The 17,393-nt window shown below is 38.5% G+C and overlaps 1 protein-coding gene across 1 annotated transcript in view; it reads right to left on the bottom strand.

Annotated features, from left to right (window-relative positions):
• The window catches only part of CDH20 (cadherin 20), a 111,615-nt gene that overhangs the window by 35,331 nt on the left and 58,891 nt on the right, over positions 1 to 17,393 (bottom strand). Inside the window, exons 3-4 of the mRNA XM_070749091.1 lie at positions 2,046 to 2,340; positions 497 to 616 (exon numbers count right to left, since the gene is read on the bottom strand). Coding sequence (XP_070605192.1) covers positions 497 to 616; positions 2,046 to 2,340 — 415 coding nt within the window. The remainder of the gene's footprint in view (positions 1 to 496; positions 617 to 2,045; positions 2,341 to 17,393) is intronic.

Below are 17,393 nucleotides of genomic sequence, written 5' to 3'. Positions count from 1 at the left end.
AGATAGATGCTACAGCAGAGAAGGCACATGCTGGCTCAGGAATTATGGGAGTTGAAGTCCACAAGTCATAAAAGGGCCATAGTTCTTCACTTCTGATCTGCATGATCAGCTCTCTGCTTGCCACTTGGCTCCCACCATCCACCTTGAAACACATAAGCTATTACTTGTAATGGGAATGCTGTATTTTTATACCAATCATATTTTGTGTGTGTTTCCTTTGACCTTGATTTCCTCACATACTTTACAGTAATTCTATTAGAGTTTGATGCAGTATTTACTCAAGTTAATAATTCCGTACCAATCTGTCCTTGCTCCCTAACTACTCATATTATTTTTTTATTGGCGTGCTCAATACTTCAGCTTTTGGTGCTTTAGTGAAATACAATGGGGCACATGGTTACTGGCCATTTGGATTTTGATGATGAAGCCCAAGCTGAACACGCTATGACAGCTAAGGGCGGTTGTCACATTTGAGGATGATTTTGGATGAAATTACCTGTTCTGGAGTCCACAGAGAAATATGGCTGTCCTTGGAGAACACTATACACTACTCTGGCACTGTTCCCGTAAGTAGGATCATCAGCATCTGTTGCTGTCACTTGGATAACAGAGGTGCCTGGTGAAAAGAGTGCAGAGCCTTGTTAGAGAGAAGACACAGAGATCTAATAAGGACTTGCAACTCTTCTCATGCGAAGATGCTCTTTCTGGTTCTTAAGAATGTTGCACTCATGGGTCATTAGCAGTAACGGAAGAGACAGAGATAAATTTATTACACATCAAAAAGTGATCTATAGTGAAACAATACTAATGCTCTGTTAAATGTGGATCTTTATTTCTTTTATTGCTTTAAAATGTATATTTGAGGTACTGTATACCCATTATTTTATAATTTAAAAATAAAAACTGGAGGGAACATTGAGAAATATTTTTACAGTCATCTGTATATCTGCACAAACACCTATATATCTGTACTCTTCCTAATCCAAGAGGCAAAACAGTGTCACAAAACATTGTCACTTGTGGCTCCATTAGGGTTCCTGTATTGTCAGCTGATGAAAAATACATCTCAACTAATGCAAAGTACAATGAAAATGAATATTCCACTGACCATATTCATATCGCAATATAACTTTCCTAATGAGAATACAGAACTCTTAGTTCTAGAGATTATTTGAACTTATTGCTATACAATATGATCTTTTTCTCGAAGTAGCTGGTCATCCTGGCATGAAAATTTCAGCAGATCACTCACAAAAACTACATTTGTTTCACAAAGACCAGCTTTATAACTATGATTCTTTTTCCTGGTTTGTGCTCTGACTTGCCTGAAATTAGTCTAGATTAAACCTGGGCAAGATGCAGCCCGAGGGCCGGATGCGGCCTGCCCACTGTCTGTGACCAGCCCGTGGAGGTCGATCCAACTTTTCTAGATAAGAACTGGGTGTTCAAGGTATAATATATAATATATAATATATAATATATATTATACAATATAGAATATATTATATAGAATATATTATATATTATATAGAATATAGAATATATTATATAGAATATATTATATAGAATATATTATATTATATTATTATAATTATAATTTATAATTATAATATAATTAACTCAGTTCTGCCCAATAATATACAGTACTGGGTAGAACTGAGTTAATTATATTAGTCTGGCCCTCTAAAACCATCCCAGTTTCTCATGCGGCCCTATGGCAAAATTAATTGCCCACCCCATGTCTAGATTGTACATCTAATTTTTATTCTTTCTTCTGCATGATTATGTTGTGTTGTGTCTAAGAAGTTGGACTAGATGTGGAGAGACTTGCAAAAGCTCACAAGATTCAAACTACCTCAAAGAGTTGTTTGAAATGAGAGCAAGAGATATTAGAGGTGGTGTCTCATGCTCTTAAATGAAAGTTGGTAATAAGACAAACAAACAAACCCAATTATTTTTGCCAAAGAAGTGGAATAAAGCTAATATCTATCAGGTTTATTTACGGCAGGTTTTAAAACATATTACGTTCTTTAAGTTTTCCTTACCCACTGGTGACATTTCAGGAACTGAAGCAACATATGGCCCATCTAAGAATTTGGGTTCGTTATCATTGATATCTTGAATTTTGATGATAAATTCAGATTCTGGTTCCATCGGTCTGCCAGTTCGTCTGTCCAAGGCTTGGGCCCTTAAAGTATACTGAGACCTTTCTTCTCGATCTAATCTCTGAATGGCATGGATATCTCCAGTGGTGTCATCTATAGTAAAAACTATTCCTGCTCCTTCTCCCGAAAGAATATATTTGATTGATCCATCTCCTCTGTCCATATCGGAGTGGAGCTACAGAAAGTAAATGAAATATAATTGGTACACAGTATTCATGAGGAATCAGTTAATGAATTTGCTGCAGGAGGTTTGTGATCATATGATATAAAAGGGCCAAGCAAGTTTAATTATTGCAATTTTGGCAGTCATCATCATCATCATCATTAATTATGGCTGGTTGCAAAGTTAGTCAGATGTTTAGACTAGATTTGGCATCTTTATTAAATGACTGAATCCTTCTGAAGGACCTCTGATAAACAGATATTGCTCATTTATGGTGTTAAAAGTATCTTTGCTGAATATAAGCTGTTCCAAGTAAATTGCCTTTTGCAATTATTGTTATCATTATTACTCTTATCAGCAGCAGCAACAGAAACAGCTTTATGGCATTTGTTTTAGTTGACAAACTGTTTCCTCTTCCACATTCCACTGATTCTTAATGATGTAAACTAACATACCATAAATAATATTTTATAACCGGAGAACTCAATTTTCTCAGAAATGAGATGTATATTCAGCTTCTCTGGATTAATATTTTAGAATTAGTAGAGGAGGGAGAAAGAAGAGACATTCCTAGCAAAGATTAAGTATTCAGATTTATGATTATTCTTAGTGTTTGAGTATAGAACTGAGAATAAATTAAAGAATCATTTTCATAGATATGTCCTGATATGTGACTGGCAAAGTAAAAATAATTTAAAAATTCAACAATCTAAAATGCCCAAACCAACTGCTGTTCATGAGCAATTGAGGCAGGGAAAAAGTATCAACTCTTATTGGCTGTGAGGTAAATAATAATAATCTATTATCGTCCTCACTAAATAAACGATATCAAAAATATACATTACAAATTTTACTTATTGCATTCATCTAGTGCCATATTCTCTTCAGACTGTGAAGTTTTTATATACATTTTAGACTGCAAGTTTTTTGGACTTGTCGGTGCCTTCTTATGATGCTGAAAATGTCATGTCCCTTAATAGTAGCCAAAGCCTTATGCCATCTGGCAACCTTCCATCATCCTCTGCAAATATAGTTGCTATGACTGATCACAATTGCTCTCCAAAAGCACACTGAAGCTGTCAGGCTGGGCAAGTTTGCGGTACCATAACTATGAAATGTAACTGAAGGGATGAGCTATAAATAAAAGCTGGCACGATTCTACAGAACAAGATGCAATGGGGACACTCAGAACAGGGAACACATTAAATGAATGGCTGTTACTAATTCCTACAAAGGACAGCAATATACGATATTTAGGAAAAAATATTGTAAAAGAGGCAAAATCTGCCTACTACCGTCTTGAATGGACGACTTAACTATCACAAATAGAGAACCCATAGAGAAGGAGCAAAGACTTCCACTTCTTCCTGGAAATCTAGGGTTATAAAACGTGTGTGTATGTATGTATGTATATATATACAGTATTCCCTCGATTTTCGCGGGGGATGCGTTCCGAGACTGCCTGTGAAAGACGAATTTCCGCGAAGTAGAGATGCGGAAGTAAATACACCATTTTTGGCTATGAACAGTATCACAAGCCTTCCGTTAACACTTTAAACCCCTAAATTACCATTCCCCATTCCCTTAACAACCATTTAATCACCATTATTACTGGTACTCACCATTGAATAAGACACTTAGTGATCCTGATATTTATAAACATAATTATTTATTAACAATAATTATTTTTTTTGTTATTTATTTGCAAAAATTATTAGTTTAGCGATGATGTATGATGTCATCGGGCAGGAAAAACCGTGGTATAGGCTATTCATGAAGTTTGAACCAGCGAAAATCGAGGGAACACTGTATATATATATACAAAACACACACATACATACATCTGCACACACACACACGCACAGGCACACACACACACACAAACAAACAAACAATATTTGCTCCTAAAAGAGTGATCCTGGATAAATTCTATCCAAAGCAGTTGTTTCTTTGCATTTTTTTCCCAGGACCTGAAGACCATTCAGTATGGGGCATAGTAAAATTTATGAACGATATATCCATTCCTATGATATTTCCATTTCTCTATCTCTATGATCTCTGTATTCATTTTACCTAATTTATTTAAATTGCATTTTAATATATAAGAATAAATTCAAGTTATTTGCACATCACTTTCACAGCAAATAAAGAATGGGCTGATTATGATATCTATTAATTTGGAAGAGCTGACATAAGTGGGATCCATCTTATACAATAACATACCATCTTATACAGGAGGTACAGGAACACAGCACAACAATTACTTTTAAAGAATAGTAAAATATACATTCCTGCCCTCTTTTAATGACTCTATAATCCCTTGCATCAGGATAGAGTTTGGGTGACTGATTGGAGCTGAGCATTTACCCTTCCATGACACCTATGTGGAGTTTACAGCAGATATCTTTTCTTTGTGCCCAGAGTGAGAAATATCTGCCACACGCTAGGGTCAAATTCACAGCCTCCTGATTATGAGGCAAGAACTCCGCCTCTAGGTCACCATGGCACTCTCAGTAAAATATTCAAGAATAAGTAGAAGTTTTTTTTAAAAAAACATGCACGAGTAAATGCACATATCCCATGCCCTTCACACACGCCTATCTTAATCAAAGTAAAACTATACAGGTTTAAAATATAGGAAGGTAAAAAAAAGCTTAAATTGTCTTTGCTTGATACTAAAGGAATAGCACAAATGGAAGGCAGGGGAGTTTCTTAAGGGAAATATTTCAGCAATATGACATGACTCAGAAATACTTTTATCTAATTATGAGTTACATCTAAATAACATAGAAGAAGTTTGTCTCAAGGAAAGAGCAGATAAAGAATGATGTAGAAGCACACCATAGCTTGGATTTGGAAAGGTATACAGTTCTTGATCTACAATGGTCTTGCTGGTGAAAGAAAAACAAAGCATTGGAGCTAGGGGAAAAAAACACTAAAGTTTCCCCATGTTATTGTCCTTTTCTTTTCCCCATCACTCCAAACTGCAATTACCTAGTGGATCATAAAAATATATACCTGAAATAAGTCTTTAAAAAAACAAAGTTGCTATGTGGTCTACATACTGTATTTGATCCCAAAGCTATTGCTTCTTTCCATTGTAATATCCCACTTCTAATCAGTATTTCTTAGTTATCCAAGATTAAATCCAAAGTACAAAAATAACAATGTGGCAGTGAATTTATTTCACAGAATATACCGTAGTTAAGCTAAGAAGAAATGACAAAAATTAAAATGTGGACATTATTAAGAAAAACAAGATAAGGTAAATAAAATTGTTTGCAACATCGTTATGCACTTGCACAATGCTAGAGACGATAATACATGATAACACGTTAAAGGAAGTTAATGAATTAACACACTGCACAGTAATTAATTAGTTCCGAGTACACTTTGATAGTCTGGGAGGCAGAAACATAGATCAGCAAAATAAAGTAGCATTATCTTTTATGAAAACAAGAACAATTCAGTTAATATAATGCCCACTGTTTCCTTGGGAAAATAGTTGAATAAATATTAAACATACATAATTTGTGGCTTGGTTAAAAAGCTTGTGGAACCACAATTAGCAACAGAAGACTGAATAGACATTGTGTTTGCCTTTTCAGAGTTCACATGGATTGATAGAAAAAAAAAGCTGAAAAACAAGGAGTAAACACTGCTCCTTTTATTGAATCTCAAGGTCCACAAAGGAAAACCTATTTGCATATTAATCTTGGCCACAGTAACCTCATCCTATACCCTTAAGTGGATTTTACAATTTCTTGCTTTCACTTTTATATAATTCTAGGGTTTTGGGTTTTTTTTTACAAAACCATTTGGTAAATATATAAAAAAATACAAATGCAGCTCCTAAGTAGCTCATGAATAGGCAGCTGGCAACCTTAGGGCAGGAATGATGTTAAAGCAGTGCACATTGTAACACGTCATTTTAATGCTTGTTACAAATTATGCACCGAAGCACTATAATGTTGCAAAATAAACTAAATAAAACTTCCCAACCTCTTCATCCTTCCTGCTTCTCATTAGAGTGAATAGTTTTGGAACAGATGGTTTTTTCAATGAATACTTTTATCTATTTAAAATATTGGGAGGTGTATCAACAAGCTGCTATCCTAATCTGGATCAAAGACTGGATACAATTTAAAAATATGTGAATTTTAACAATAGAAGGTCATGACCTTCAGATAGGTGGGCACACATTTTTGGCCAATGCAAAATACACCACTCACTCGTATTTCACTATCATCAAATCAGAAGATCTCTGCTGGAAAATTGGACCAAGATACAAAAACAACATTATTTAAAGCTCCCAAAATGGATCTCCCCAGTGGAAGCGGTCATTTACCCAATGCATTAAATTATAAAACAGTACAGTGGTACCTCGAGATACGAGTTTAATTCGTTCCGGACCTGGGCTCTTAAGTCGAGCAGCTCTTATCTCGAACGACTTTTCCCCATAGGAATTAATGTAAATAATTTTAATTGGTCCCAGCCCTCAAAAAACTCACAAAGTTAGTCTAAATTATGCAGAAAGACATGTTTTTAATGAAGAAATGTACATGTACATATAAATGAATAATGAAGTTTCTTTCACTTAACTTGAAAAATTCTTAAATTTTTAAATTTACATATGTTCAACTTCTCTGCCACCCAATCCTGTAGGACAGAGGTCCCCAACCCTTTTTGCACCAGGGACCGGCTTTAAGCGATCAAGAGAGGAATGGGTGAATGAATGGATGGAGGGTGGGAAGGAAGGAAGGAAAGAGGGAAGGGACAGGAACAGAGGAAGGAAGCAAGGAAACTTATGAAAGGGGAGAGTAAGAGAGGAATGAGTGAAGGGAGGGAGGGAGGGAAGAAGGTGGGAAGGAGAAAGAAAAGAAGAAATAGAGGAATGGAAGGTAAAAGAGAGAAAGAAAAAGAGCAAGAAAGAAAGAAAGAAAGAAAGAAAGAAAGAAAGAAAGAAAGAAAGGGGGAAGGGACAGGAACAGAGGAAGGAAGCAAGGAAACTTATGAAAGGGGAGAGTAAGAGAGGAATGAGTGAAGGGAGGGAGGGAAGAAGGTGGGAAGGAGAAAGAAAAGAAGAAATAGAGGAAGGGAAGGTAAAAGAGAGAAAGAAAAAGAGCAAGAAAGAAAGCAAGAAAGAAAGCAAGAAAGGGGGAAGGGACAGGAACAGAGGAAGGAAGCAAGGAAACTTATGAAAGGGGAGAGTAAGAGAGGAATGAGTGAAGGGTGGGAGGGAAGAAGGTGGGAAGGAGAAAGAAAAGAAGAAATAGAGGAAGGGAAGGTAAAAGAGAGAAAGAAAAAGAGAAAGAAAGAAAGAAAGAAAGAAAGAAAGAAAGAAAGGGGGAAGGGACAGGAACAGAGGAAGGAAGCAAGGAAACTTATGAAAGGGGAGAGTAAGAGAGGAATGAGTGAAGGGAGGGAGGGAGGGAAGAAGGTGGGAAGGAGAAAGAAAAGAAGAAATAGAGGAATGGAAGGTAAAAGAGAGAAAGAAAAAGAGCAAGAAAGAAAGAAAGAAAGCAAGAAAGCAAGAAAGAAAGAAAGGGGGAAGGGACAGGAACAGAGGAAGGAAGCAAGGAAACTTATGAAAGGGGAGAGTAAGAGAGGAATGAGTGAAGGGAGGGAGGGAAGAAGGTGGGAAGGAGAAAGAAAAGAAGAAATAGAGGAAGGGAAGGTAAAAGAGAGAAAGAAAAAGAGCAAGAAAGAAAGCAAGAAAGAAAGAAAGAAAGAAAGAAAGGGGGAAGGGACAGGAACAGAGGAAGGAAGCAAGGAAACTTATGAAAGGGGAGAGTAAGAGAGGAATGAGTGAAGGGAGGGAGGGAAGAAGGTGGGAAGGAGAAAGAAAAGAAGAAATAGAGGAAGGGAAGGTAAAAGAGAGAAAGAAAAAGAGCAAGAAAGAAAGCTGCAAGCACCCCCCCGAGCCCCCCAGGCCGGCTGCAACCTTTTAAAACACGCGCGCCGCTTCGCAGCTGTCTCCTGAAGCCGAACGCGGAAGTTAGTGTTTGGCTTCAGGAGACAGCTCCTTGGCGCTTGTATCTCGAATTTGGGCTTGTAAGTAGAACAAAAATATCTCTCCCCTCCCAGCTCTTATCTCGAGTTGCTCTTAAGTAGAGCAGCTCTTATGTCGGGGTTCCACTGTATTAACTTACCAACAATTGTGGAACAACCAGGATAATCTTAAAATAAAATGATCTTAATGATCTTAATGAGTCTGATATGCAACTAGATTAGTGGCATTATATGCAGCACCAATCAAGATATAATAAAGATAAAATAATTTGGATTCAAAAACTTGAATGGCCGAGACAAAATATTATCTGGTACTGATGAAAAAATGATATGAAAAGTACATAGTTATTTGTTGCAACATAAACTGGTTGAAGAAACGGTTAAAGAGCCGGGGTGGCGCAGCAGGTAGAGTGCTGTACGGCAGGCCACTGAAGCTGACTTGTAGATCTGAAGGTCAGCAGTTCAAATCTCATCACCGGCTCAAGGTTGACTCAGCCTTCCATCCTTCCGAGGTGGGTAAAATGAGGACCCGGATTGTGGGGGCAATAGCCTTGCTCTGTTAAAAAAGTGCTATTGCTAACATGTTGTAAGCCGCCCTGAGTCTAAGGAGAAGGGTGGCATAAAAATTGAATGAACGAACGAACGAACGAACGAACGAACGAACAAACAAACAAACAAACAAACAAACAAACAAACAAACAAACAAACAAACAAACAAACAAATAGGATCAATGATTGCTTGGGCCAGTGATGGGCTACCACAATTTTTACTACCACACCATGGGCTCTGGGTGGAGCTCCAAATTTTGCTACCGGAACTGCGTTCCTGACCATTCCCATAGAAGCCCATCACTGGCTTGGGCCCAAAATTTTGGGTATATGATACAATTGGCTGAATAGGGGAAAATCTGGGAGCAAAATTACAAACTAACTTTGGCAATACCATATAAGGAGAATGTTTATAAAATGTTTTAGAGATGGCATCTTCCTCTGGCATGACTTGCAAAATGTTTACTAAATTGTCTCTGAAGTGCTGGAAATGTAAAATAGAAAATGGGATGTATTACCACACTTGGTGGACTTGCCCCCAGGTGAGAATATTTTGGAATAAGATTAAAACCATGATAGAACAAATTATAGAACTAAGTTTTGAATTAAAACCAGGGCTATTCTTATTAGATATATTTAGACAAGACAAAAAAGAGAGACTTCTACAAAATATGGGATAGATGGTATAATTGGTTAAAAGAGAAAAAATATAGAAATCTATTATAACATAACTTATTGCAATAATATAATGAACTGTAATATATCACAAATGTTATATTATTCTACTTTCTGTGTAAAGTAACAATTGTAAATAGTATGGTGAACAAGGAAACATATACCTATATATTCTTATAGATATACATATATACATAATAGGAGTAAATATGAAATGAATAAAATAGCTATTGAAATAAAAATTGATAATCCAATAATTTAGTTTGTAAGAAGACAAATTTTAGAACAACCAAATGTACAAAAATTTAAATTAGTAGCTAATAACTAATATGTCATTAAATAAATATGATTTCATTGTAAGGATTTGCATTGGTCGGCATTATTATTATTTATTAGATTTGTATGCCGCCTCCTTCCATATGTATGTAGCTGATTGTATATGGTATGTCTTTATTGTAATTAGTCTTTTATATTGTATTGTTTTGTTTTTTCCCCGTTTGTCTAATTTTGATGAAGTATGTACAGTTTCTATATTTTTTAAAGGAAAAATTATTAATAAAAATATTTTTTTTAAAATTATATAGTCACCCATCTTACAGCAAACTCTGGGTTTGCATCATGCTAGCTTGACTTAATGCATCTGTAAAACTCTATCCTGAAAAAAAAATGTGAACGCCATAAAATACTTCTAAAACCAAACTACTCACACAGAGGAAGCCTAAAAGGCCACTAAATAGGTTTAAACAAGGTTCCAATTGCCCCCATTAAAAATGAAATTGCCCCCCTGTGGGGCATGAGCCCCATGTTGGAAACCACTGGCCTAGAGGGATACTCTAGCTTCAAGATACTCTTGATTCCATTCCACCAGATAACATTCGCAAGAGAAGACTAAACCATCCTAGTTCTGCATCCCAGTTTGAAATCCAACTGAAAAGGATCCAGATACCTACAGTATTTCTGTCAGTATCCTCTAAAAAAGTCCTACCCATCTTCTCAACAATCTTCCCTAAAAATGGAAGGTTTTAGTCTCTGTGGAGATTAAGAAAGATTATATTGACAAAGACATGCAGGAACTGTTGCCTAAATAAAATTGATTAGGGTTAGTGGCAGTGATGAGCTACCAACATTTTTACTACCACATTGTGGGCGTGGCTTATGCATTTTGTTTCAACATCTTTCAGTACAAATTGGATGCTCGGGGGGGGGGGGGGGGCTCCAAATTTTGCTACTGCTGCGTTCCTGACCGTTCCTGTAGGAGCCCAACACTGGTTAGTGGTAGGATTAGGGCTAATTTGAACATTTTAAAAATCCAGAATAAGATACTTTTCAGAAACAACTCTGGCAGATAGCTACCCAATTCATAGAACAATAAGGAGGAAGTGTAGACTTGCAGGATCTGTAATCAGAGCCAATCTCAATAGAAATAGTTTAACCTTCCTGTAGGACTGGCAGAAACTGACCAAAAATTGTTCCTCACTGTGGGATACAGCAATGGTTTCTTAAGGATGGGATGCAGCACTGCTTCTTTATGATGTAGCACAAGCTACCCACTGTCTCAAGGAAGGATTTACCACTGCCTGGATCTAACCATGTGGTCTCTTGGGTTATTTTGACCACCTTGTGGGGGGCATGACTGATTCAAAGAGACTATTCACAGGCTTCAGTTATTTTCAGCTAATAATAATAATAATTAATAATAATTTATTAGATTTGTATGCCACCCCTCTCCGAAGACTCGGGGCAGCTCACAACAATAATAACAAGTGACAAATCCAATATTTAAAAAAACATCTAAAAACCCATCATTAAAACCCTACAACACAGTCATACCATACATAAACTATATAAGCCTGGGGATATCTCAATTTCCCCATGCCTGGTGAAATAGGTGGGTCTTCAGTAACTTAGGAAAGGCAAGGAGAGTGGGGGCAGTTCTAATCTCTGGGGGGAGTTGATTCCAGAGGGCCGGGGCTGCCACAGAGAAGGCTCTTCCTCTGGGGCCCGCCAGACAACATTGTTTAGTCGACGGGACCTGGAGAAGGCCAACTCCGTGGGACCTTATTGGTCGCTGGGATTCGTGCGGCAGAAGACAGTTTCGAAAGTATTCTGGTCCGATGCCATGTAGGGCTTTATAGGTCATTACCAACAGTTTTAATTATGACCGGAAACTGATCGGCAGTCAATGCAGGCTGTGAAGTGTTGACAAAATGTGGGCAAATCTAGGGAGCCCCACGATAGCTCTCGCAGCCGCGTTCTGCATGATCTGAAGTTTCCAAACACTCTTCAAAGGTAGCCCCATGTAGAGAGCTAACCAAACCAGACCATGCCTCAGTCAACTCCAAAGAAGCTGCATACTCTATTGCTCTAAATAGATACAAATAAGTTTATATCAATATATGTCTTTGCAGAACATTGGTAGACGTTCCCTTTGCCTCTTCTTCCCCAGGAAGGATTGGATCATTTTAAATAGGTCTGTCAGCTGATTATCTACAGATGAGATAATAGTAGAAAAGGAACCATGTTTTCTTTCAGTGATTACCTTACAATAAACCTGAGTAAGATTTTACCTGTATCTAATCATATTTGGTTCATCCTCTTCCTCCAATGCTTTAAGATTCTCTTTTGTCATTTTATATCTCATTGTTCTGCAGAGTACCAAGAGAGTCCATTCAGGCACAATCTGATCTCTGACCACAATCGTGCATTCATTCCACGCAGTGGCTATGCCTCAAAAGAACCTTGCACCCTAGGGGTGGGTTCCTTTTACCTTTCCCTACTGGTGTGCATCATGTGTGCATGTCCCCTTGCGTGATTTCATTTCTGTGCAGGCTCGGAGGGACGATTTTACTGCTCAGAGAGCTGAAAAACCACAGATAATTACAAAAAAAATATGGTGGCGTGCATGGACTGGCACAGAGAACACCGGAGCCATCATGCCAAAATTGCATCCTCAACGGGCCACTACTGGAATGCCCGGACTGGACCACCCCAGTAGGAACCCCCCCCCAGCTTGCACTACAGCCAGGGGTGGGCAACAGGCAGGACGGGGTGGAATGCAGTTCCACCAGCGGAAAGGAAGCTGTGTGCCCAGCTCTAGCTGACCATCCCCCCATCCTCCTCAGAAAGCGGCAGGTGTGGCAGGGGGCCATTTCCTCCCCACTCTTTTCTCAACAGCTGGTTGGCATCTGTTCACCTAGCTACCCAGTCTGAGGCAGGGGCGACCCAGGAACGAGACCGCGGGAAACAGGAAGCAAATTGTCACCCCAGAGAGTGACACTGGTGAGGTTGTAAGTCAAGCACTTAACAGTTCACTTGAACGATGAGGATCATTCAAGCCACTCCCACCTGGTCACATGGCTGACAAGCCACTCCTGCCCAGTCACATGACCATCAAGCCACACCCACAAAATAAGCGACACCCACAGCCTGGCAGTAAAAATTTTGGCTGTCCATTACTGACTACAGCCTTAATAATAATATTCCCAGATTCCCTCTGAAAACTTTTTGCAGTGAGTAAAGACTACAGATGACTTCAAAGCTGACAGATAGTGATCTAACCATGACAAAGGATTAATAGTTAATATCACCCAACTCCAGATATCACGGTCACTACCTTGATGCAAAAGCAAGTCTAATATGTGACTATTTCTGTGAGCCAGGCTTCTAATAATATGGGTCATGTCTATTGTTGCTATGATACCACAGACTCCTGGGCTGCCCTTGACTGCTTACCCAAATTAAAGGAAAATGAAAATATACAGTATGAACATCTGGGCAATTCTGTTGTTAACCAGCCACAACGGAGAACAGCTTTCTTTCAAGAAAAGAGGCAAATAGAGTCTCTTTCCTTTTCTTCCCTCAGACTGAAGTGCTGGAAATTTATATCAAGGCATATGCTCACAGTCACTCTTGCCCTCATCACCTTGAGGTTTGACTACTGTAATGCTCTCTACATGGGGTTACCTTTGAAGAGTGTTTGGAAACTTCAGATCGTGCAGAATGCAGCTGCAAGAGTAATCATGGGCTTCCCTAGGTATGCCCATGTTTCACCAACACTCCGCAGTCTGCATTGGTTGCTGATCAGTTTCCGGTCACAATTCAAAGTGTTGGTTATGACCTATAAAGCCCTTCATGGCATCGGACCAGAATATCTCTGGGACCGCCTTCTGCTGCACGAATCCCAGCGACCAGTGCGTCCCACAGAGTTGGCCTTCTCCTGGTCCCGTTGACTAAACAATTATGATTATTATGATTATTATGATTATTGTTATTATTATTATTATTTAGATTTGTATGCCCCCGCTCTCCAAAGACTCGTTTGGTGGGACCCAGGGGAAGAGCCTTCTCTGTGGCGGCCCCGACCCTCTGGAACCAGCTCCTCCTGGAGATTAGGATTGCCCCACCCTCCTTGCCTTTCGTAAACATCTTAAAACCCACCTCTGCCATCAGACATGGGTGAACTGAGATAGCTTCCCCAGGCCTATATAGTTTATGTATGGTATGTTGTGTGTATGTTTTTTAAATTGTGGGTTTTTAGTTTTTAAATATTAGATTTGTATTGTACATTGTTTTCTATTACTGCTGTGAGCCGCCCTGAGACTACGGAGAGGGGCGGCATATAAATTCAATAAATAATAATAATAATAATAATAATAATAACAACAACAACAACAACAACAATAATAATAATAATATAATTATCTAATTAAAAGGGCCAATTGTTGGTTTAGCCCAAACCCAACTTCAACCTGTTGTTCTGTGCTGGCTTAGGGAGATGCCTAAATTAGCTGACCATGGGATCACCTTGATGTTGAAGTCTCTTTCCCTAAATACCTCAAGCATTTAAACTCCCAGATTATGCCAAATGTTTTCAGGAACACTTAAATTTATGTTCAGCAACCCCTGATTGGGATTGAGAAAAATTATTTGAAAACTTCATATGTTTTTGTAGTAATAGCAATAGCACTTAGACTTATGTAGCTCTTTACAGTGCTTTACAGTGCTTTAAAGCCCTCTCTAAGCAGTTTACACAGCCAGCATATTGCCCCCAACAATTTTGGGTCCTCATTTTACCCATCTTGGAAGGATGAAAGGCTATGTCAGCCTTGAGCCTGTTAAGATTTGAACTCAGCAAATTGCAGGCAGTTGGCACTCAGCAGAAATAGCCTGCAGTACTGCACTGTAACCATCGTACAATCATGGCTCCCATGTATATCTAAGGATAATTTAAACAAGTGTTTTTCAATTTGGCAACTTTAAAATATATGGACTTCAACTTCCAGAATTCCAAAGTCAGCAAACTTTCTGGGAGTGGAAGTCCGCACATTTTAAAGTTATCAAGTTTGGAAAACATTGATTTAAGCACTGCTCCCTAACCCATGGAGGTTGATTCTGGTTTCTACTCCACTTGTGATGAACGTAATAGGTGGGGCTTAAACTCAAATCTTAATTTGATTAAACCCCTAAAATCACTGTGCTTTCCATTAATTTTGACTTAAAAGAAAACTGGCAATTGCTTTTCTTTTCTCCTGTGTGATACTGCATCTATTTAATAAATTTTCAGGCCACAAGCAATCCAAAATTGAACTAAATTTGCAGAATTGTAGCCTCTCATGAAATTACAACACATGCCAAATTGAAGACAAAACATGGGGTTGGGGTTTTTTTTTTGGTATTTTTGTTTTTGGTCATTGGAGAGATTTGGCAATAATATTTTATTTCTTGGCAGAATTGAAAATAATGTTCAAGCACAGTTGACTCTTCTGAGGGGATAAATCTGCCAGGTTTCAGATTATTAGATTCAAGGGTTTTACGTTGCTATCCTGGTTAATGAAAAATATTGCAAGACAAATGTCCAAAAAGAAATGCAAAAAAAGAAAGAAAGAAAGAAAGAAAGAAAGAAAAAGCTATAAAGCTGATTCACAGTAGAGTTTTTACAATAAATATGTCAAATGGCCTACTGTGATACTCTTCATTTTCAATTCACTAGTGACTCTTTGATCAATGTATGAAAAGTCTTCAGCACTGTGGCCCTCAGGCTAATGAATTAATCCTCAAACAGCTCTTGTGATGATTTGCAACCCTTGAACTAAAGGATGGAACCTAGAACTGTGTCTCCTTTTTCTACAAATGGGCACATCTGTTGGATGCAAGTGAGGACAATTCTAAACTCTCTGTAGTGCAGCCACCTATATCTATACGTTGCTATATAAAAATTATTTTTATAACAATTTAGATATCAGAAAAAATAATTTTACATTTATACATATATCTGACTTGTTGGGACACCTAAAATACTGAAACAAAAAAGCTCATGTTCATCTTCTGAGTTAGAAGAACAATCAATTTAAAACCCATAAAACTATCTGAGAAGTAATTTGGAAAGAGAATATGCCCCATTAAGGAATTTAGTAGCATTGTTGTACTTTACTATAATGTCTTGAAATATTGCTGCTTCTTACAAAAGGTTTTGGTAAAGGTAAAGTTTTTACAACATGTGTAGTTTTGGGGAAACTAGCCTTTAAATGCATTAGAACGAGCATGCTTCTTGCAGCCTGTTGGTGTTGCTAATGAGTGATTTTAAAAAGTTCATTTCACAATAGCATTTTTATTTTACTGCCTGCACACCACAGTCAAGGCTGGAATATACTTCTTATAGCTGACCTCTTTGATTTCGGATTTAGTTAAGCAAGACTCATCCTCCACCTTTCTAGTACCCCTTTCTCAATTTTGTATGAATTGACTCAGACACTAATCCATGTACTGTAATCTGGTACCCTCTACTTTGAGTGACTACAGCTCTCCCAGGCTTTCCTTTCCAACCTCTTTTAACTGGAAATGCTACTCAACGAATCTTGAATAGGAAACAATACAATAAGGAAATCACTGAAATATTTACATGTAACTTCACTAAAATGTTTATTTTAAATGTGGGAAATCTACCATTAAGAAATGATAACTCTGAAGGACTTTTTAAAGCTCCAAGGAATCACCTGTGATAATGATCCCCAGTTTACGATATTGTTAATTTGATCCAGTTTAGACTAGAGCAGTGATGGCGAACCTTTTTTTCCTGGGGTGCCAAAAGATCATGGGCCCACGCTATCGTGCATGCACGAGTGCCCACACCCATAATTCAATACCCGGAAAGGGCAAAAACAGCTTCCCTCGCCCTCCAGAGACCCTCTGGAGGCTGGAAATGGCCTGTTTCCCAACTTCTGGTAGGCCCAGTAAGGTTGTGTTTTGTCCTCCCCAGGCTCCAAAGGCTTCCCTGGAGCCAGGGGAGGGTAAAAACGCCCTCCCCCACCCCCCAGAGGTTCCCTAAAAGCCAAAAACGCCCTCACAAAGTCTCTGTGTGAGCCAAAAATCAACTGGCCGGCACACACATGCATGTTGGAGCTGAGCTAGGGCACCAGCTCTTATGCCAGCAGATATGGCTCTGCATGCCACTTGTGGCACCCGTGCCAAAGGTTTGCCATCATTGCACTAGAGATTAAGGTAGCAGACTAGAAAGTGGGAGAGTGAGACTTTTGTGCCACTTTAATGATGAAAGCCAGCTGGGTGAGCTTGAATCAGTTACTTTCCCTCAGCTCAATTCACCTCACAGCAGAGGTGAGTTGCTTCCAGTTCGGATCAATTCTATAGAACCGGTAGTGGAAATTTCCCCCTCTGCTTGCTAAACTGGGAACAATCGCTGGTTGGCCAAGCTGGTTTTTGCTTCCACACATGTGCAGAAGCCGAGTTTTCAGCACTGCACAGGCACACATGCCTGTGTGACATGGCCACATGGTATGCAATGTGCATGCAAGATAACCAACCTCCCGCTACCA

This window comes from Erythrolamprus reginae, chromosome 3 (genome assembly GCF_031021105.1).
Source record: "Erythrolamprus reginae isolate rEryReg1 chromosome 3, rEryReg1.hap1, whole genome shotgun sequence".
NCBI lineage: Eukaryota > Metazoa > Chordata > Lepidosauria > Squamata > Dipsadidae > Erythrolamprus > Erythrolamprus reginae.
The sequence above is the reverse complement of the archived record's forward strand: the minus strand, read 5'-3'. Positions and strand labels throughout refer to the sequence as shown.